We start from the raw sequence: 23,074 nt of genomic DNA, 5'->3' as shown, positions 1-23,074 counted from the left end.
CATCTGGAAAAGCAGGTTTAGATGCCTGCACAAGAGTGGAGGTGCAAGGCAGTACACCCCCATCACCTGTTGCAAAATCATAGCTGTCTGTGCAATGTTACACAACCTTGCGGTGAAGAAGGGCACTGAGGTGGAGTTGAGTGACTACGAGGACCATGATGACGACGAAGCTGTGCCACTAACACAGCCAGCTGGGGTGTGTACGCCAAGTGATGGGAGACATAGACGTGAGGAGATAACAGCAAACTATTTCTGAGTGAGTAAAAATGCACAGACAGGTGAATGGTTGTGTTGAATAAGCAATTTTTAATACTGTTGCTACACAGTTACTGCACTGATGTGCAACAAAACAAAGGTGTAATGTCAATGAAAACAAAAGTCTAGGGTCCAGGTTGCCTCACCCGCCCTTGCTAGGCTATTTCTTTGAGCGCTTTGCAGCCCCACTGTGGTGTCCCTCACCCCCTTCAGAATGACCAGCGGCATCTGCGGAGCGCCTGGTGCTCCTGCGTGGCTCTGACGCAGCGCTGGCCGGGCTGCTGCGGCTGCTGCTGTCCCCAGCATCCCCCAGGTCCAGGGCAGGATTTGCGGCAGTGTTAGAGATGATCAAGGCCTCCATTGCTGTCGTGATGCGGGCCATTCCCCTTGTCAACTCTGCGGTATTTTGAGCGAGACTAGACTCCATGTTGGCACCACGCTGACAGAGTTGTGCCGTTGCTGCAGCAAGGCGGCTCAAGGAGCGGTTCTGCACCCGGGCATCCCGCCTGCGCACCACCTCTTGCTCCTCCATTCTGCCACATAACTGTGTGATGGCAGTGGTTAGCCTGCCTAAACCTGCTACTGCCTCCTTGTTGGAAGCCACAAAGGCCTGAAATCCTTTCACCATTTCCCCCATCTGCAGGTTGTGCTGCAGGAGCTGGCGTTGGCATGCCATGATGGATTTCGCCTGCTGCCTTTGGATCTTCACCATATTGCCTTCGAGGCCCCGGAACACACTGGCCTCCCGTGCTGGGTCTGCAGTGGTGGGAATGGCACGGCGCCGGGTACTGCTGCTGCCCGCCTGCTGCGTGGGCTGGGGTGCCACTGGTGGGGGTGTGGTGCTGGCCGGGGCCTGAGCCCCTGCTCCCAGGACAGGGTGTACTGGAGCCACAGTGGCAGGAGCTGGTGTAGGTGGAAAGAGCTCCCTTGTCGGGGAGTTCTCTGGGGAGAATTGCAAGGAGGGTGTGCTTTGCATTTGTGGGGAGTGAAGTGCATCAAAGTCAATTTCCAGGTCTCCCTCAATATCCAGGCCTATGGTGTTTTCCTCCTCCTCCTCGGCAGCCTGACTCGTGCTCGGCCCTGCGAGTGCAGTGGTAGATGGTGCTGCTGCCTCCTTTGGCAGTGTTTGTCCGCCTGATGGTGCCCCTAGGTACAAAGAAGCATTTGTAAATAGAGTACCGATGTATTACAGTCAGTACAATTAAAGCATTCCACATGTCCTAGCATCTCCGTAGAATGTGTTCCACTGTTTCATGTCTTGTGATTCTGCACTGCCATATTTTGATACCTACTGCTGACTGGATGTACCATGATGCTTGTCTCTTGTATGTTGGTTGCAGTACTGTGCTGGGGTTTGGCTATGCATTGTGTCTAATGGGGAGGTGTCTGGTAGGGTGTGTCCTGATGCGCATGCCTCTTACCTGTAGCTGTAGCTCTGGCTGAGCTGTCCAGGGTCCCAATTCCGGTCACGCTCTCCCTCTCAATGGTGCTGGAGACCAGTTCCTCCAGCTCGGTGAGGGGTGGCGCCGGGTTCCTGCCACCACCAGTGACTCCAGCCTGCTTCTGGATCTCTGCCATCTTCCGTTTGGTCAGGCTGCGGATGTCGTAGAAGCGCTTCTTCAGCTCATCCAGGGACCTGGGGGTGACACCCACAGCGTTGACCTTCTGACCGATATCGCTCCAGAGCCTCCTCTTGGTGCATTCTGGCACATTGAGGGACAGCCTTCCGAATAGCTGCCGGTGCACCCTCACCACCTCCTCAACCAACACCTGCAGCTCGGTGCTGCTGAACTTAGGCTTCCTCTTCTGGCTGGACTTCTGGCTCTCACTCTGGTTTGCCATCTTGGTCTGAACAGTTCACTACCTCCTACTCCCACTGCTGCTAACTGTGACTGCTCAGCTCAGGCTGGCTCTCCAGAAAGTTCTTAATTGGCTGCACCTGCCAGGGTTGCCACTCCCTGTTTGGGAGGGGGAGGGGGAGCCACCTCATTGGCTGAAGCGGCTTTAACCGATTCGGCTATCTCCGAATCGGATATTACCGATTCGGTAAAATCCGAATCGGTATCATCCGATTCGGAGATAGCCGAATCGGTTTCTTCAATGCATTCCTATGGGCTTTTTGGCCATGGGTGTGTTTTCATACCTCCGATTCGGTAATAGCCGATTCTGATTTTTCCGACTCGGCTAATTCCGATTCGGTGGTAGCCGATTCGGCTAGTTCCGATTCGGTGGTAGCCGATTCGGCTAGTTCCGATTCGGTGGTAGGCGATTCGGTACTTTCCGATTCGGTCCGTGCTGATTCGGTACGTACCGATTCACATTACCGATGCCGACCGATTCCTTATTATTTCGCTGTTTGTTTCCTACATCTCGTTTTCCGATTTCAGAATACCGAATCGGCCCGCCTCGGTATTTTGGAATCGGAAATTCCCTTTTACCTACATCGGGCCCATAATTTTTTAAACCATTGACACACCAATACTAGTTACTACATACGCACTCACTGATTCCTTCGTCTACACACACATTCACTCATTCACCCATACAATCATTCATACATACAATCACTCATCTTTACAACACTATCATATGCACTCATACACCTATACAGACACTCACACTCTGCCACTGATCCATGGAGTTAATCACACACCTAGTCAGTCCTGTAAAGAATCAATCACACTTCCATTTTCTAATCTATACAGTTAAACATAGAGTACCTTACATTTTCAAACATATACTAACACATACTTACTCTCTTATACAATCATTGATACAAGAACACATTGATCTGCACAGAGTCAGACATCTCCCAGCCAGCCACACACACACTCAGTCTCCCATACAAATACTTGGACAATCAATCAATAACCCATATAGTTACTCATATAGCTACTGATCAACACATGCAGCACTTTACAGAACAACAGACATAATGATGCACAAACTAAGACAGTTTAGTCACTAACCCATGCACTCAGTGAGACACATTTAATCACTTACTCATTCATAAAGTCAGTCACGCACCTACTAAATCTTTTATTTAGGCACTTCTACATCTACTCATTTTTCAATATGTAAAACATATTTAAACTTTACAGAAACACACAGTCAATGGATGATGTCATCAGTGATGTCATCAGTGATGTCATTTGAGATGTCATCAGTGATGTCATCAGTGATGTCACTGACCATGTCATGAATGATGTAATATGTGACATCATCAGCAGTGGATTGCGGGTGCGCAATATATAGTTAGTGCAACTAACTATATATGGAATTTCAATGGTTTTGTGTGAGTAAAATAAGGTTTTTTAAATGCTAATTCCTAACTATATATGGTCTATAACCTATGGTTTTTTCAGTGAATATATATATATCCAACACAATCCTTCCGAAAAAAGAACAGAGGCCCAGGGTTTCTAAGTTCAGGCAACCTTTTATTCCAAACAACCCAGCTGCGGCAGATGCATTTCGGCACACTCGCCTTCCTCGGTGCCCGGAGCTGTGAAGATCTCAACCCAATTGCGCTCACCCTGCGTGAAATACTCGCTGGTAACTACGTCCCCTCCCCCTAATGAAGTCGTCATACCATATGAGTCCACATTCTGTCCCGTGAACTCCATTTCCCAGCAGGCACTGTCCCGGCGCTGCAGAGCTGGTAGCATGGGGGAGTGGGAAAACTGGAGGTTGATGCCAGCTACAGGTGAGTCGGGTTGGTCCTAGATGTAAGGAAAGGTGGGAACCTCCCTAAAATCCCCATAATCGCAGCAGCCAGTCCCTTCAGGCAAGTTCATGCATGGGGGCAGTCAAATGCGAGACTGCGCGCCCCCTCGAGGTAAAATACCTCAGTCCATACATGACGTCCTGTTGTTCCTGGCGGACGACGGAATTACTGATACCTCAGTCCAAAACGGTGCTGCAAGCAGCAGTTCGCCAGTGTTTATTCCGTGTCTCTTTTCGCTGCGAGGCCATCCGTATTGCGCATCTGGCAAGCGCAATAAAATATCCAACACAATCCTTCCGAAAAAAGAACAGAGGCCCAGGGTTTCTAAGTTCAGGCAACCTTTTATTCCAAACAACCCAGCTGCGGCAGATGCATTTCGGCACACTCGCCTTCCTCGGTGCCCGGAGCTGTGAAGATCTCAACCCAATTGCGCTCACCCTGCGTGAAATACTCGCTGGTAACTACGTCCCCTCCCCCTAATGAAGTCGTCATACCATATGAGTCCACATTCTGTCCCGTGAACTCCATTTCCCAGCAGGCACTGTCCCGGCGCTGCAGAGCTGGTAGCATGGGGGAGTGGGAAAACTGGAGGTTGATGCCAGCTACAGGTGAGTCGGGTTGGTCCTAGATGTAAGGAAAGGTGGGAACCTCCCTAAAATCCCCATAATCGCAGCAGCCAGTCCCTTCAGGCAAGTTCATGCATGGGGGCAGTCAAATGCGAGACTGCGCGCCCCCTCGAGGTAAAATACCTCAGTCCATACATGACGTCCTGTTGTTCCTGGCGGACGACGGAATTACTGATACCTCAGTCCAAAACGGTGCTGCAAGCAGCAGTTCGCCAGTGTTTATTCCGTGTCTCTTTTCGCTGCGAGGCCATCCGTATTGCGCATCTGGCAAGCGCAATAAAATATCCAACACAATCCTTCCGAAAAAAGAACAGAGGCCCAGGGTTTCTAAGTTCAGGCAACCTTTTATTCCAAACAACCCAGCTGCGGCAGATGCATTTCGGCACACTCGCCTTCCTCGGTGCCCGGAGCTGTGAAGATCTCAACCCAATTGCGCTCACCCTGCGTGAAATACTCGCTGGTAACTACGTCCCCTCCCCCTAATGAAGTCGTCATACCATATGAGTCCACATTCTGTCCCGTGAACTCCATTTCCCAGCAGGCACTGTCCCGGCGCTGCAGAGCTGGTAGCATGGGGGAGTGGGAAAACTGGAGGTTGATGCCAGCTACAGGTGAGTCGGGTTGGTCCTAGATGTAAGGAAAGGTGGGAACCTCCCTAAAATCTATATATATCTATTTACAACAAGAACAACCGTAGCTAAAAATAGAATTAAACCATCAAAATAGTTATCAAAGCGATTCATGACATCTGTGAAATCCTTTAGTCTAGATTCAAGTCATTATAAAGGTTCTGCGTTTAATCCACATACCATGTAAAAAACGAGAAACGGCAAATACAACAGGGGGGTGGGTATCATACTTTAGTACTCTAAGTGCATTTTCACAATTGCGAAATCCCAGATTCCTGCAAATAGGTTTTACCCATCGGTTACGTGACAGCCCATATGCCGGGCAGAAAAAGAATACATGACTTTCATTTTCCAGCGGGTGTCCACACGGTGGGCACTCAGTGCTTTTATTCGCATCCCATTTACTGGTCAATGACCTTAGTGGCAAACTGCCCGTTCTTAGTTGCATATACAGCTTTCTCGCTTGGGCAGGGTGAATCATATCAAGGAATTCCTCCTTCCTGTACTCTGTTTTTATATCGAGGAATTGAGTTGTCAGTCTGCCAGCTATCCTGCTGGCATGGAGGATCATCAGATTGTGGGACCTGTACCTTTTTACCAGGTCAGCCCGGGCAAAAGCCGGGCAGGCTGACTCCGGAGATTCCCATAACTCAGGGACACCGATCCTTACACAAAGGTCCTTGATATGGGATAACCATGGGATTTTCTTTGATTTAGATGCAACCCACACCTCCAGGAACGCTGCACGATACGGGGCAAGCTCTGAGACAGACCAAAGTCTTCCCCAGTAAGTGAGTGGCCTCAGGACCACCTCCTCTTCCACAGGAAGTAGCCCTAGGTCAAACCTTAGTGGGACCAGGGGGGTACTGACAGGTAAGGCAAACAGATTTCTCATGAATGAGTGTTCAACCCTTGCCAATCTTTTTGGCGTATAGTGTCCCCAAAGTTCTGCACCATATAATATGGCTGCTCTTGCTTGTACTTTGTATATTTCTACAATGGGAGCAGCAGGCTTGAAGACAGATGTTCTGTACATTTTAGATATCCCACCCACAGTCTGCGTCAATTTCAGGGCGGACTTGGCTAACTGTACATCCCACCCCAAGTGTTCCTCGAGGGTAATACCTAGATATTCGAAGGTCTTTACTCTTTCGAGGGGTGTACCATTCAGAGCCGGGTTAGGCCGCGTCTGCCTCGGCGGGTTGAGAATCATGAATTTTGTTTTGGCCAGGTTGATCTCTAAACCACTTAGTTCACAAAAATCTGCAAACCCATCAAGGATGCGTTGAATACCTGTGGCTGTTCGGGACAACAATAGAGTGTCGTCCGCAAACTTTAATGCAGGCACTCTACCTGTAGCTAGTCTCGGGGCGTCCGTGTCCTTGATGCCTGAGAGGTGTTTAATAAGCCCATTAATGTAAAGGCAGAAGAGGGTGGGAGCCAGCACACATTACTGGCGCACCTCCCTTTGCACTGGAAACGTGCTTACAATTCTCCCCCTTTTCCACATCTAACCTGTGCAAAGTTTCTTGAGTGAAGCCTAATCAACACTCCCAGGAGGCAGGATGGCATACCAAGGTCATGGAGAACTCTCCACAGTTTGTCCCTAGGGACCAGGTCAAACGCGGCCATCAGGTCCACAAAAAAGAGAGGTAGAGGCTGCCACCCTCCACACTCACTGATTTCCAATAAAGGACCTGTAGTCGGAAGATCTGGTCAATAGTGGATATGCCTATTCTAAAGCCCGCTTGTAATATACTCAAAATCTCGTTGTCCTCGTCCCATATCTGGATTCTTTCCAGAATTATCCGCCCAAATACCTTCTGTGCAATATCTATCAGGCTTATAGGCCTATAGTTCTAGGGATGCAGAGGGCAACCTTTTTTGAAGATAGGAACTGTCTCTGCCCCCGCCACGTCTTTGGTGAGTCTATCCCCATTAGGATTGTGTTGAACAGGATGCAGAGATAAGGAGCCCATATTTTCGGTTCCGACCGAAACAAGTCCCCGGGGATTTTATCAAGCCCCGGGGCTTTGTTAGGTGGTAACTTTGCGATGGCAGATTCCACTTCCAGTATCGATATCTCCTGGCCCCCCACCTGTCGATGCTCGTGGAGGAGGCTCAGAGACACCAACTCGGAATCTCCATTGCACGGTCGAGCATAAAGTCTATCAAAGTGTTCTTCCCATACTGCTGGGGCTATGTTGGGGCTTACTGCATTCTTCCCACCTCTGCCCTCATTACTGACAATTGCCCAGAATGATTTGAGATCTCTACACTGTAGGGCCGACCCCAGCTCATCCCACTGTTCTGCCTCCCAGGACTTTCGTTCCCTCTCTATAGCTTGCTTATACTGCACCCGTAGTAACTTAATCCGGGATTTGTCTTTGGCCTTGATTGCTTTAATCAAATCCCTTTTCAATTTGCGGCAATCGGCATTATACCATGGGTGGGTTTTGGCAAAGTTTTCCCTATAGGTCTGGAGTGGGAAGAAAACCTCTAACATTATTGAGGCTAGCTGATTATGAATTTCAACAGACCTGTTATCCCTCCCGTCTACAGGACCCAATAACCCTACCTCTGCCATGTCACTAAGATGGGGCAGAACCTGAAGATATTTTTGCGACTGCCTGTTTGGAGAGCCCATTATGTAGGGCCATTTTATTCTCCGTCTGTTATTGTGGAGGAGGAGGGGCTGTTGGCCAAGATTCGTCTCAATCAGATTATTGGTCAGTCCCCAACTCCCTGGCTTTAAAGACATAACCAGGGCATTGTGGTCGCTGTCCGTCCGTTGGTGAATCTTAAAATCCTGGACCTTGTCCCATGATCTAGATTCGATCAGGATGTAGTCAATGATCGATGATTGCCCTACTCTATTGAACGTCGCGTTGCCAGGTCTGTCCGATTTTAATCAACCATTACAGGGCCTTACGGATAGAGACAATGTAAGGGAGGTAATTTGTAGAACCAGCGGGGTCCAAGCTTTAACTGGCGGGATTGAGGTTTCCGGGATGTTCCAATACTGGTTCTCCTCATCAGGGTCATCCAGGCCTGTACAACTGGCAGTTGAAATCCCCCCCAATGATTATACCAACCTCGGGGTCAAGAGTCTGTGCGAATTCCCTCAGTTGTTCGATAACCATGGACTCTTACCCACTTTGGGTTGGCCTAGAGTAGATGTTAATTAAGGCTAAATACCTATTCCCTGGGAGGGTTAACAACACACATTGGATGTCTGGGGAGTTAACTGTCAACTGCTTAGCTGTGACTCCCAGGTGAGTAGCTACTCAGGTACTTACCGCTCCTGACGGTCTTCCTCTACCTCCTTTTATTGCAGGGATATTAAATGTGGCAAACCCACACCGCTTGTAGTTGTCCAGGGCCCACGTCTCCTGCAAAAGACAGATGTCGTGTTTATCCATGAACAAGCCCCAGTCATCGGTTGTTAATTTATATTTTAATCCTGCCACATTCCATGAGAGTATATCAATACACCCATTTTCCTCTCTGTGTGTCGAGCTTGTATTTTGGCCACAGTTAGTTAGTCTATCCACAGAGTCACCCGTCGGTGTAGTTCCCTTCCTCTCACTGGCACACTGTCCCCCCCGCTCCCTGACGCTCCTACCCCAGCAACTCCATCATCCATATTACCTCCTATCCAGCTGCTTGGTTCCCCCCTGTTTTGACCCTTTTTATCCCCTAATATAGCTTCCTCGCCCATCAATCTTTCCAGAATACTGAGACACTTCATCTCACTGAAATCAGCCTTAACTTCCTGCAAGTTCTTATTTTCTACTGCAGAAGATGGAGACTTCTTAGTTTTCAACAGTCAATCTACAGATTCCAGGTTGCTGTACCTGTTGTGGTGATGAAACATGTCAAGCGACGTGGGGCTATTTAAAGGCCTATTCCAGTTGACATTTCCACGAATGGGGTTACCTTCCTGGGTTTCGTCGCCCGCCCAATTTATCCCCTCCCACTTATGTGCTAGGTGAACGTTACTATGGGCACCCAGGTAAAAAAAGGTTAGTGGCAGGGATTTTATTAGCGTATCTGGGCTACCGGACTCTGAGTTACAAATATACTTGACTGTCCAGCTATTCCTAAAATTGAGCACAATACAGTCCCCTTCCATGTTTTTCCCTCTGGGCCCCAATCAACTCGTCTGGCGAATAGGATTTCGCTAGTCCCCCATTTGGAAGGGGTCTGTTGTAGTTCAACCAGTGGATGCATTTATTTTTAAGGTCTCTATAATCCTCGACCTTTCCCGGGCTCAGGGAGGGAACCCCCGCAAGAACCACCACAGAGGGTATTGACTCCGGGGGCAAGGCTAGACGAGACAACCGGGGCCTACCAGGACCCAGCGATCACGTCCTTTGACCCATATTTGATGTCTGTATTGGGTCTTGTCCAGAGCTACTAGCCCCCGTGTCCCCCCATGTCCCCCCATTCTTAGTATTAGCCGGGGCACTAGCTGTGACTAAAACTGGCTGGATAATTGGGTGAGAACCTGTTATGCCAGTTTGGACGGATGTAGCCCTTTCTGCATTTGTGACCATCGGAATTATACTCTGTGTGCCTACCTGGTTGGGGCCAGTTGGCCCTGTACCATTACTGGCGGGTTCCGCACCCCCTCTACCCTTCACTCCCTGTTTTGGTATACACAGTGATTCAAGACAAGACAGTCTTTTCTCAATAGAGTTCAGTCTTTCATGGATCGGGAGGCAGGACTCTATAAATATCCGTTCCATTTTAGCCCAGAAATCCCCTCCTCTCTCTGACGGTGACATGTCTTCGTTAACTTCTATGGGCGGCGACATGTCCACTCCAGACTGCGGCCCATCAAGTACAACAACGGGAGATTCATTTTCCATATTGACCCGTTTTTGCTTTTTCGATTTCTTATTCGCTAGTGCAGTTCCCCCACGCTTTCTTTTAGCTGCTTGATCAGGCACTTTACTTATGGCCCCTGAGTTAGTGTCCAAGGCCGACCTGATTGACTGTCCCGGTCTAGTGGTTCCTGGGCTTTGGAGGGGTGTTGGTGGGTCAGATACTATTAGTGCCACATTGGCTGGAGGGCTGTGCAACACGACTACTACTTCTATCAATTTATTGCTCTCTCCCACCGGTCTAACTGAAGAAATATCGGCCACAGTTTGTATTACAGGCAATGGTGTCATAAGTGAAGATTCAGGTTTCAGGGATTGGGCCTTTGCTAGTTGGCCCAGTGAAGACCTTTTATCAAAGATTGGGTCCATGAATAGCCTTCTCTCTGTTAATTCGATTTCCCGTTGCAGCATGGACGTTGCCCTAGTTAGGAACTGGTCAATTGTCCCTACAACACTTCCAGTGGTAGACTTTCTCCCCTTCCCCGCACCATTAGAGGCCGTGACCGCGTTTGTTTGGTATGCAATATCTCAAGGCTCTGTTGCTCAGGCAGGTTTAGGTGGTAACAGTGCAATACTAAACAGAACTTTATGCTACAAAGCAACACACTGACCTTGCTGCGTTGATCTACAGGGAAAATCAAAGAGGAGCGTCCCGTCCCGTCCTCATTCGTGTTCAGACGGGCTCAGATGGGCCCGCCCTTGGCCCGGGCTTTGCCCGGCTCGTCCCGCGACGCGGGGGCTGTGGTGGCTAAATGCGCCTCCTGGCGCTGCTGCCTGCGTCGATTGTGCGCGCCGCGCCACAGAGGCTGCCGGAGATTGTAGTCCCGGGGCGGTGGCGGCACTAGTGGTGGTGTCCGGTGACTCCTGGCAGTGGTGGCGGCAAGGTAAGCACCCCTGCAGCACTCCCCGTGGCACAATGACTCTCGGCGGTGTCGGCAGGGTTCAGAATGCTCCCTCCTGCTGTAAGACTTCCCCGCTCCACCGAGGGCTGTGGTGGCTAAATGCGCCCCCTAGCGCTGCTGCCTGCGTCGATTGCGCGCGCCGTGCCGCTGAGGCTGCCGGGGATTGTAGTCCAGGGGCGGCGGCGGCACTAGTGGTGGCGTCCGGTGACTCCTGGCGGTGGTGGCGGCAAGGTAAGCCCCCCCGCAGCCCTCCCCGTGGCACAATGACTCTCGGCGGTGTCGACAGGGTTCAGAATGCTCCCTCATGCTGTAAGACTACCCCGCTCAACCGAGGGCTGTGGTGGCTAAATGCACCTCCTGGAGCTGCTGCCTGCGTCGATTGCGCGCGCCGCGCTGCTGAGGCTGACACATAGTCCCGGGGCGACGGCGGCGCTAGTGGTGGCGTCCGGTGACTCCTGGCGGTGGTGGCGGCAAGGTAAGCCCCCCCGCAGCACTCACCGTGGCACAATGACTCTCAGCGGTGTCGGCAGGGTTCAGAATGCTCCCTCCTGCTGTAAGACTCCAGATATACATTGTGGAGCAGATGGGTTTGGGGCGAGGAAGACCTCACAGTAAGTGTAGCGAATTCAAGACCAAGGGCCTTATTTAGAGGCTATGCGTCACTTTTATGCCGCTGGTGCGTCACTTTTTGTGACGCACCAGTGGCGTAAAAAATGCGCATTGTTGCGCCATATTTACAAAGTGACGCATCTAGGTAGATGCGTAACTTTGTAAACCCCTGCGCCACATTATACCTGCGCCAGGTATAATGTATGCAAGGGGGACGTATTGACACAAAAAAGGGTCGTAGAAGTAACGCAGTGAAATCTATGTGATTTCACTGCGCCACTTCTAGGACACAAATGCGTCAGTTTCTTACGCCTGGGGCTTGCCCCATGTGAAAGGATACATTGCTGGAGTTGCGTCACTTTTGTGACACACTCCAGCAATGCGTCACTTTTGCGCCATACAGACACGTCAGAAATACTGACGTATCTGTAACTTCTTGCGCAATGATGCGTCATACTGTAAATATGACGCATCATTTGTGTTGCAAGGAGGGCGCAGTGAAAAGTGACGCATTGCTGTTTTCACGCAGCGATGCATCACTTTTCATAAATGAGGCCCTTAGAGTTCAAGCGAGTTCACCAATAACATTAACGGACACCAGTCTGGTCAAGCTGCCTACTCCTGCCCCTATAGCAGAAGCACAAACAGGGGTGGAACTGAATTTTGGTTTGACCCAAGTGTATAATCCCGCTAAAAGCTCTACAGCAAAAGAGAAAGGAAAAGAAAAAGAAAAAGAGAAAGGGAAGCCTAAGAAAGTAACGTTTACACCCTCTTTGCGCTCATACTTCAAAGCACAAACCCAGGAGTTAGTAACCAATATAAAAGCTAATCCTGAACCTTGAAAATTTTGATAACGCCACACTGCAAAAGCAGGAACCGATCAGGAATATGAATTCTAATTTGGCCTCGACCACTGGCTTCCAGGAGGATCTTATTTCACTAATACCTATAAAAATTAGTTTAGAGCCATAGCTGATCTGGAAAATGCTTCTGACTTAGTTTTGGATGGTGTAAATCCCACGAGTGTTCAAAGCCAGTCCTCTTCTTTACAATCTCCTTCAGTTCATTCAGATAGGATAGGGGAACCAGGATCATTGCCGATACAGGGGAATCCACAAGACTTGGAGAAGCTAATGACGACAATGTTACCTGAGATAAGACAACGGTTTGTCACGTCTGAAAATAACCAACAAAAAATTCAGGGGCAATGTGAGTCAATGGAAGAGAAGATAAATGGCTTAGTGGAACGAGGGGGCGCTATGGAACACACGTATAGGCAGCTTCCAGCAAAGGTAGTGGGAAATCAGATGGAAATTACGAAACTAAAAAAGAACGAGCAAGAATTGAAAGACAAGATAGAAGCCCTCAAAAACAATGCGAGACGTAATAATCTCAGAATACTAAATGTACTCTTATAATGGAACAGAACAGGGATCTCTATCAAGCCTCATTAGAGGAAGACAAACAGAGAGTCCGCAGAGACCCCTTTGTCGCCCGTACCGGCAGAAAGACAGCCAGAAAAATGTTGGTAAACTTCAGAACATATACACTGAAGGAGAGGATACTCTCAGGAGCACTAAAAGCAAGTACATACTAGAAACATGACTGGTCATATCGCATAAGGTCAGATATATCCCGTACTACGCTGGACCGCCAATGGGAGCTCGGTAAATTTATTCCGAAATTCAGAGATCTTGGTGCCACAGCCAATTTTAGATTTCCTGCATCATTAAGAGTTATGTTGAATAACAAGATGCATAATTTCCGAGACCCTGATGATGTGAGAACTTTTATAGAGCAGATTAGAGCACAGCCACAATAAAAGTGTATTTAAAAGCCCATCCAAGAGTAGGAGAGTTCAAAATAGAGGTGTATTACTATACCTCAAGAACGTTGGGAGGGTTCCCCAGGGAGGGAGGGGTGGGGCACAGGTAATAATTCAAAATGTAAAAAAAGACAACAAAAATATAATTTTCACAAAGGGTGGGGGAGCTTGTGGGAAACATTTTTTTTTTTTTAAAGTCCTTAATTGTTACAGCTTCTATTTTGTTTTTTTAAGCTACCTGGAAAAATGCAGCTGTATTATCTACTGAATGGCAGTCTCAATTAAATCTAGTTGCCTGAAAATTATGACTTGGAATGTCAATGGCTTAAGGGTTCCATCAACAAGACAAAACATTTTAGAGTATCTGAAGCTGTGTGACTCGGATATTATTTTCATTCAAGAGTCACATCTTGTTAAAGAGGAATGGTTAGAAATTTCAAAACGTCAGCCATGGATAGATTATTGTATATGCACCTCCCAAACTGTGACAATAAAAGGAGTTGCAATCTTGGTTAACAAACCTGTCAGAGTATATTAGGAGAAACTCAAGTGGGCCCATCAGGTAGATGGGTAATTGCAAAGGTTAAGTTTCAGGACATTTGGCTTGCACTGGTAGGCTACTATGGTCCAAATTTAGATGAACCAGCTCCTCTAAAAACACTATTGTTACACTTAATTGAGGTGAATGCACTCCTCATTTTGGGAGGTGACTTTAATATTCCCTTGAATGCAACACAGGACACAACATCTAAGAGGGCGGTAATGGCAGTACCAAAAATGAGAGCAATAGTAAAACAACTAATTCAAGACTTAGGGCTTGTGGATATTTGGGCTACAAGGGGTTTTAGTGCGGGATCAGAAGCAGGGAAATATAAATTTCATAATAAAAAAAACATGGCCATAGGTCCAGGATTGATTTCTTTTTAGTATCAGCGTCGATTAGTGAACAAATTAGAAATGTGGTGCATATCCCAGAGCATCTGTCTGACCATTCAGCAGTCTCATTACAGTTTAAGTTAAGGAATAAACCAGATGAAAGACGCTGGACTCTGAATCGATCCTTACTTTAAGATACTCCAACAATAGACAAATTGAAACATATTACAAATGAATTTTTTCTTTTTAATCTAAACACTGCCCCTTTAGATAAAGTATGGGATGCGTACAAAGCATATCTTAGAGGGACATTAGTTGGCACCAGTGCATACCATAAGAAAAATGACAAGGCAGAATTCCAGGCACTAGAAGAGGCAATTAAGCAGTTAAGCAGAAACAGGGAAATCCGGAATGTTCTCAAAACCCAATTACTGATTCAGAGTTAACAAAAGCAAAGAACAATTTAGCAGATTATTTGGAGATTAAAGTAAAACAAAGATGGGAAGCAAGCAAACTTGCAAACTACAAGTATGGGGAAGGTTGCGGTAAACTTCTAGCGTGGAAAATAAGCAAAAAACACAGTTGATGGACAGAATGTAGAACAATGTCATACATTCACCCCAGTAGAGAGATCTGGGCCTAAATCCATCATTTTTTTGCACTCCACACCACCCTGGGTTAGACACTGGCTATATGCAAATCAGCTCTGACCCTGTGCCTCATGGGAACAGTCCAGTTGAACTACCAAGCCATGTCTTTCCCAGACCGCAATCAAGCATCCAAGGACCGGTTTCTGGCTATCAGCCTTCATCAGCCTGGATAGCTTGACTCCAGTGGTGTGGAGAGCCTGGGACTCACGTCTGGTGAGGTAGTTCAGAAACTCAAATTATTACCGAAGGTAAATTTTGATAAAGTAACATCTAGGGGTCGATTCCGATCCTGGTAAAAATACCGCCGTGCGATTCGTATTCGTAGCCGATTCCGTACGAATGGGAAAATTCCCTCCGAACTGCGAAGTACGATCCATTTCCGTCTTTCTCTGTACGATTCACAGGGATCCGTACGAACTGCAGTCGGAGACCCGCACGAATAAGTGTCGGGAATAAAACCGTACGATTCGTAAAGCTGCCGTACAAACTGACAAGTACGATGCACTGCGGCAACCCAGTACGTGATTTGTACGGACCAAAGTAGTCGCGCATGAAGATTGATTCGTACGGAAAGTATCGCGTAACAGCAAGCCGCATCAACATATACGAACCGTTTAACCTTCGATCAAGCGTACACGAACCCCCCACCCCCAACGGCCCGTATAAGTCACACGCACCAACAAGTACGACCCGCACACCCCCCTGATCAAGCGTACACGACCCCCCCAACGGCCCGTATAAGTCACACGCACCAACAAATACGACCCGCACACCCCCCATCAAGCGTATACGAACCCCCCCACCGGCCAACGGCCCGTATAAGTCACACGCACCAACAAGTACGACCCGCACACCCCACCCAATCAAGGGTACGCGAACCCCTCCACCCCCCAACGGCCCGTATAAGTCACACGCACCAACAAATACGACCCGCACACCCCCATCAAGCGTACACGAACCCCCCACCGGCCAACGGCCCGTATAAGTCACACGCACCAACAAATACGACCCGCACACCCCCCGATCAAGCGTACACGACCCCCACCTCCAACGGCCCGTATAAGTCACACGCACCAACAAATACGACCCGCACACCCCCATCAAGCGTACACGAACCCCCCCACGGCCAACGGCCCATATAAGTCACACGCACCAACAAGTACGACCCGCACACCCCCCCCCGATCAAGCGTGCGCGAACCTCCCTCACCCCCCAACGGCCCGTATAAGTCACACGCACCAACAAATATGACCCGCCCACTCCCCGATCAAGCGTACACGACCCCCCCCAACGGCCCGTATAAGTCACACGCACCAACAAATACGACCCGCACACCCCCCATCGGGCGTACACGAACCGCCCCACCGGCCAACGGCCCTTATAAGTCACACGCACCAACAAATATGACCCGCACACCCCCCGTCAAGCGTACACGACCCCCCCAACGGCCCGTATGAGTCACACGCACCAACAAATATGACCCGCACCCCCCCCGATCAAGCGTACACGACCCCCCCAACGGCCCGTATAAGTCACACGCACCAACAAATACGACCCGCACACCCCCCATCAAGCGTACAGGAACCCCCCCCACCGGCCAACGGCCCGTATAAGTCACACGCACCAACAAGTACGACCCGCACACCCCCGATCAAGCGTACACTAACCCCCCCACCCCCAACGGCCCATATAAGTCACACGCACCAACAAATACGACCCGCACCCCCCCCGATCAAGCGTACACGACCCCCCCAACAACCCGTATAAGACACACGCACCAACAAATACGACCCGCACACCCCCCATCAAGCGTACACGAACCCCCCACCGGCCAACGGCCCGTATAAGTCACACGCACCAACAAATACGACCCGCACACCCCCCCGATCAAGCATACACGACCCCCCCAACGGCCCGCATAAGTCACACGCACCAACAAGTACGACCCGCACACATAACAATTATAAAGCGCACGTGAACCCCGAAATCAGCACAAGGATTCCGCAAACGGGTCGCACAACAACACAAAACATGTCTCCTGTGTACACACCATTGTGAAACAATGTCCTGGCCACATACAAACAGGCAAACAGAGGGCCCAATTAACACCCACCCCATATAACACACCTACCACTAATACAAAATAAGCCACACCCACATATTGACCAATAAAAGGGTCCACACATACAACCCATTATCCTTTGCAACATACCTATTTGCAAAAAGAAGACACTGCCAGCACATCAACCATTGCAAACATTAACCCTCACACATACACCCTATCTCATCTACACCCACAACACCCCCTTCACAATTAGACCCACACACCCCCATCCATACACACCATCACCCCCTCAATCACATACACCCCACACCATGACCACACCAAAGAATCCAAAGTTCACTAACCCGGAGATGGAGGTCCTTACAGATGAAGTCATCAGAGTGGAGCCACAGCTGTTTGGCGCATTGGTCAGACAGACCAGCATAGCTCAGAAAACACGCCTGTGGGAGAGGATTGCAGACCGGGTCAATGCTGTTGCACCCATCAGGCTCACCAGGCAGGAATGTCAGTCCAGATGGTATGATCTGCGGAGGATGGTCAAGAAGAAGATGGACCAGGACTACGCCTGTGCACACCACACTCGAGGTGGTGGTCCCCGCAGACCTCCACAATACCAGCCCTGGGAGGAGAAAGTCATGGCCCTGCTACCACCGGTGAGAGTTCACGGAATACAAGGAGCCGTTGAGCCTGGTAAGTATACAAACAACTCATGTAATATGGGGGGACTCCCAGCAGTGCCCAACAGTATGGGGATGGGGTAGATATGAGTCCCAGCAGTGCCCAACGGTATGGGGTGGGGTGGATATAAGTCCCAGCAGTGCCCAACGGTATGGTGGTGGGGTGGATATGAGTCCCAGCAGTGCCCAACGGTATGGGGGTGGGGTGGATATGAGTCCCAGCAGTGCCCAACGGTATGGAGGTGGGTGGATATGAGTCCCAGCAGTGCTCAACGGTATGGGGGTGGGGTGGATATGAGTCCCAGCAGTGCCCAACGGTATGGGGGTGGGGTGGATATGAGTCCCAGCAGTGCCCAACGGTATGGGGGTGGGGTGGATATGAGTCCCAGCAGTGCCCAACGGTATGGGGGTGGGGTGGATATGAGTCCAAGCAGTGCCCAACAGTATGGGGGTGGGTGGATATGAGTTCCAGCAATGCCCAACAGTATGGGGGCGGTTGTAAGGGGGAGGGTGATATTGTGGAAGTTGTAGGGTAGGAGGCTGCCCTCATCCCATATGTCCCAGGTACACACACAAGCACCATGCCCAACGCACAGGGAGTGTGAAAATATGCACATGATAGCAGACAATGGGCCCTGGTGTACGCAGCACAAGACCCTCCTGTGACCAGTGCTAACACAAACACCAGGACAAGGTCAGACATCCTGTGCAGGAACCCAGAACCACGATCATGGCAGCATGCTACATGGGGGCACAGCCAAACCACGAAGGATGGACGCTTGGAAATCACACTCAAACAACTAGGATGGCCTGTCACACACACACCTTACAGAAACTTATCCCCTGGGGACAGGCAAAGGAGTGCAACACTGTCACAATTGTCATGTGAGCTCTTGTCTCTCCAAACATCTGGAGCAGAATCATTTCCTGGACGAAATACAATTCGGTTTTCGTCCAGCCCATGGCACCGAAACAGCTCTACTCACTGCCATAGAGGACCTCCGTATGCGTGCAGACAGGGGCCAGGCAGCAGCTCTGATCCTGCTGGACCTGTCTGCCGCATTCGATACGGTTAACCACGTGATTCTATTGGAGAGACTAAGGGAGGCCGGGGTGGACGGCATTGCCTTGAACTGGTTTCACTCCTTCCTGCGGGATAGGAAGCAGGCTGTGTCCCTTCCTCCGTTTCAATCGGCCTTCTCCCCGGTGCTCTACAGGGTGCCTCAAGGCTCGTCCATCAGCCCGATTTTATTCAACGTTTACCTTAAACCACTGATTACGTTAATAAAATCCCATAGGCTAAAGGCAATCAACTACACTGATGACACTCAACTCATCCTCTCTTGGGAGGGTGAGGAATCGATCCCCTTGGAATCTTTTCATGACTGTCTATGAGACACAGCTGGCTGGCTACACAATAATTCTCTACAGTTCAACGCCTCCAAAACAGAGGTTCTGTTCTGTGCCGGTAGTCGGATCCCCCGTCCGTTCCCGGTGGAGTTTTGGCCCCCTGAAGCCCCGGTAAAGCCACAGCCGGTCACCACTGTTCGCAATCTGGGTGTTATGATGGATAACAAACTCAGTATGGAAGCCCAGGTTGCGAAAACAGTGTTCACATGCTCAGCCCTCATTCGCTCCCTTCGTGAGATCTTGCCTCTTCGCCCCTTACAGGCCCGGGCTTTAATAGTCAGGTGTACCATTCTCAGTCGCCTTGACTATTGTAATGCGCTGCTGCTCGAGGCCCCGTCCGTATTGTTAGACAGACTCCAAAGAGTCCAATCTGCCGCTGCCAAACTGGCCCTTGGTTGGCCTAGGAGATCTTCGGCCACTGCGGCAATGGCTGAGCTTCACTGGCTCCCATTGAAACAGCGAGTGGCCTTTAAATCCCTCTGTCTTGTTTTTAAAGCCCTGCAGGGAGTTGGGCCCAGCTCCTTGCAAACCATGTTTGACTGGTACATCCCAACCAGAGCCCTCCGATCTACAACGGCCTGTCTTGTAAAAGTACCGAGATTTAAAAAGGTCAGGAGCGGAGGCAGATCTTTCAAAGTTGCAGCAGCCAAACTTTGGAATAGCATGCCCCTGGACATCCGCCAAACAAAGGAACTTCTCCCGTTTAGGAAACGGGTCAAAACGTGGCTGTTTCCCAAATGTTAAACTTTTGGCTACTCTATCGCTGCCTCCCAGCGCATCCATCTTAGGAGTTATCTCAGCGCCAGGATACCTGTAAGGTGATAGCCGTGCTATACAAATGTTTTAAATAAAATAAATAAATAAATGTAAGAACAAAACAATCACTGATATGATTACGCATACAAAATTAACATGCACAGTGCTGATTCTCAAGTCCATTGTGCCTCTCACACAATGCACTTGACCCATCTCATGAACATTGTGGATGCACTAAACTTGCACCATGGACATGGGTATTGCACGGTGATGCGTCCTGGAGAAGTGCCACGTTCTAAAGCCATGAGCTAGAAGTGGGTGTACAGGCCCAGGGGGGTTGGCATCGTTTGGCTATCATGAAACAGCAACACCTATCAAAAGTAGCTGATTTGAATCTGAACAATTCGGCTCTGTCTCTTACAGTAACATGGCATCCCCCCCCAGTACTCCTGCTAGTTTGCACTACTGATGTCTGGACTGGCGCTAATGCCCTCAGGGCTCCCCTAATCTCAGCAAGGACTGACCCCGCCGGGTCTACCGGGGCGCTCCCCCCTCTAATCCCCTGTTCTGCCAACGATGCCGGGGGGCAGCCCTACCACTTGGGCGGGGGGGTCATGGGACCTACTGGACTCGCATCCCCAGCTCCTGGTCCCTGCGCTCTGTCCTTCTTTCTACTAGCCCCTCCTTCACCTTGGTTGTACCTTACACTTCTTTACCAAAGGGGGGAAGGCTGCTCTGGGTGGTACTCCCTCCCTGCGTGGGCGGTCACCCAAACCTCTTGGCACTGGTTCCTCCTGGGTCACCGTCTCCTCATCACTACTCTCGTCACTGTTATTGCCCAGCTTTGCCAGCACCAACTTAAGGAGCTGGGCAATCTCAGGGTCCTTGTCTTTCCTCCTATGGCTCACTTTCTTAGCTGGCATGATAGCTCTGTCCTCCCGCTCTTCTAGCGCTGTAATTCACTGCCCTGGCGCCTATCGGGTTACTGAGCTGCTTATCAAGCTTTGTTTCTATCCCTTGGCACCAAAATGACCGAAAATAACCTCTCTCAACAGCCCCGTGCTATATACGCCCTATGCGCCTCTGCCGGTTCCCTTCCGGCATGTCCCGCGCTAAACAAACTCTGAAATGTCTGAGCGCTGCTGCCCCGCAAAGATGCTGCTCCGCACCCACAGCCTGCACCCGGCCCCTCCCAGACTCGCCGCTTAGCTCGGCAAGGAATTAGCGCACCGGGGGCCCGCAAGCAGCCGCCAAGGACCCAACAGATACCCTACCAATAATACCCTGCCCGCTCCCCACGGCTGCCCACTGGCCCCCCCCAGCACACACAACTCCTCACCTTGCAAGTTGGACGGTCACGCCGCGCTTCTCACCGCCGCCTCATTCGTTCGTGGACTCAGCTGTACCGGCTCGTCGCTCGCTCGCACTCCGCTGCTCACAGGGACATGGACAAGTTAAAGTTAAATTACACTTTCTAGGGATGGGGTATGGGCCGCACCACAAGCGAGCACAGCCGTACCGGAGTAGGAGGGGGACAAAGAGACCGGGGCTACAGTGACCGGAACCTAAATAGGCCCCAGTCTCCGCCCCCTCCGTCATTAGACCCAGAAGCAATTTGCCGAGCCGGGGGCCTCCAGCGACCCCCGCCCGCATACCTGATTACGTAAATGTAAATGTACAGGAATTTATATAGCGCAAATCAGCAAGCGGTTTCTAAGCGCTTGCTTAGGGAACCCGTCCTGGTATTCCCCTGTGAGATAACCCCGGCAGGGTATCCGCAAGGTGAAAGCCAGGCATCCCGCCGCGAGGGGCCGTTGTGGAGATTAAGCAAGCTATTGCCCAGAGTCGCAGAGTGTGAACCCGTGAATCGAGTAGGCACCGGAGCGAGAATTGTCGAGTCCATGGACATTTTAGGACTCAAGACCCCGCCGAGCCGGGAATTGAACCCTGGTCCCGGGCTGACCTCTGCTTCCAGGTCTGCCTCCTCTAACCAGTGAGCCACACTTCTTACGTATGAAGGGGCGGGTGCCGGGGGGCTGGGCCCTGTGGGCGCAATCCTCTAGCGTCGTGCTTGTCAAACCCTGTGCATGCTTGACGCTGGCATAAGGATTGACACTGTATTGTGAATATTGCATCAAAGCAAACACTGCTGTATCTGTGTCGTGCCGGCAACACAAGCCACAGCAATGGCTGTGTCAGTCATTTTCAAGAAAATGGAACATGGCTAATACCCATGAGCACCTGTTAATTGGATCCCACTACATACACATACCCAAGTGAACAATGCCAACAATATAAAGCAGGTTGAACTGTGATGCTGACAATGGAGAACAAAAAAATATGTGGCATGATAGTGCATTAACAGTGTCTGTCTCTCACACCCACAGGGCAACGTGTGGAAACCACCCCCAACCAGGGGGGAGAAGGATCCCAGTCCCAGGCTCAGCAGGACCCTGAGCCCACCGACAGCGACCCCTCACAACACACCGTGGATGACCCCAATCAACCTGGCCACTCTGGATCCCAAACCCCTGCAGCAACTGGATCAGATACATCTGTGCCAACCACCAGACCCATTCCCACCACATCCCAGCAGACAGGTCAGAGCCCTGCCCATGATCCAGCAGAGAGCTAGTCTGAAAATGAGGGACACCCTTCGGCGGGCACCCAGGAGGTGGCAGACAACATCCACCCTGCCAACACTCGGGGGTCCTGTCGATCTGATGTGCCCACAAGCGCAGGCCGTGCTCATGTGGGTCAGGGTGGTGGGAGTGGCGCAAGGCGGAGGCGAGATTCTGGCCAGGAAGCTGCAGGCACCGGTATGGCTCAACTGAGTACCATCCTGGAGGCATTCCGGCGGGACACCAGGGAGGTCAGCCAGGTAGTGGAGGCCCTCAACAAACTGAAACAACAGCAGGCCGAGCAACATGCCAGGCAAGTCCGACATCATGGACGGTTGGAGGCAACACTGGCTGAGCTCTTGACGGTGCATCGGGATATGAGCCAATCTCTCCGTCAGATGTCTGCCAACATGCAGCACCCTCCCTGTGTCACCAGGCCACAAACCTCAAGGCAAAGTTCTACACCAGCCACAGGGAGGGAGGAGGAGGAGTAACTGTCTGACGGAGCGTCCCATGCATCGTCAAGGCCTACATGTGAGGGTCCCCTAAGGAAGGTG

General features: G+C 50.5%; 1 protein-coding gene across 1 annotated transcript; it reads right to left on the bottom strand.

Annotated features, from left to right (window-relative positions):
• Nucleotides 1-372: 372 nt before the first annotated feature.
• On the bottom strand, nucleotides 373-1,983 carry LOC144761315 (uncharacterized). The gene is made up of 2 exons (XM_078646754.1): nucleotides 1,677-1,983; nucleotides 373-1,401 (listed from the first exon to the last, which is right to left on the bottom strand). The coding sequence occupies exons 1-2, from the start codon at nucleotides 1,831-1,833 to the stop codon at nucleotides 416-418; spliced, it is 1,143 nt and encodes a 380-aa protein (XP_078502880.1). The 5' UTR covers nucleotides 1,834-1,983; the 3' UTR covers nucleotides 373-415.
• Between the last annotated feature and the right edge of the window lie 21,091 nt (nucleotides 1,984-23,074).

Source organism: Lissotriton helveticus, chromosome 6 (assembly GCF_964261635.1).
Source record: "Lissotriton helveticus chromosome 6, aLisHel1.1, whole genome shotgun sequence".
NCBI classification, from domain to species: domain Eukaryota; kingdom Metazoa; phylum Chordata; class Amphibia; order Caudata; family Salamandridae; genus Lissotriton; species Lissotriton helveticus.
This window is presented reverse-complemented; position numbering and strand designations above follow the sequence as displayed.

What these genes read in the sequence shown, in the direction of transcription:
- LOC144761315 (XM_078646754.1), bottom strand. Translation starts at nt 1,833, where the DNA reads ATGGCAGAGATCCAGAAGCAGGCTGGAGTCACTGGTGGTGGCAGGAAC. An exon ending in AGCCAGAGCTACAGCTACAG is followed by an intron (nt 1,402 to 1,676) that starts GTAAGAGGCATG and finishes CTTTGTACCTAG; the next exon opens with GGGCACCATCAGGCGGACAA.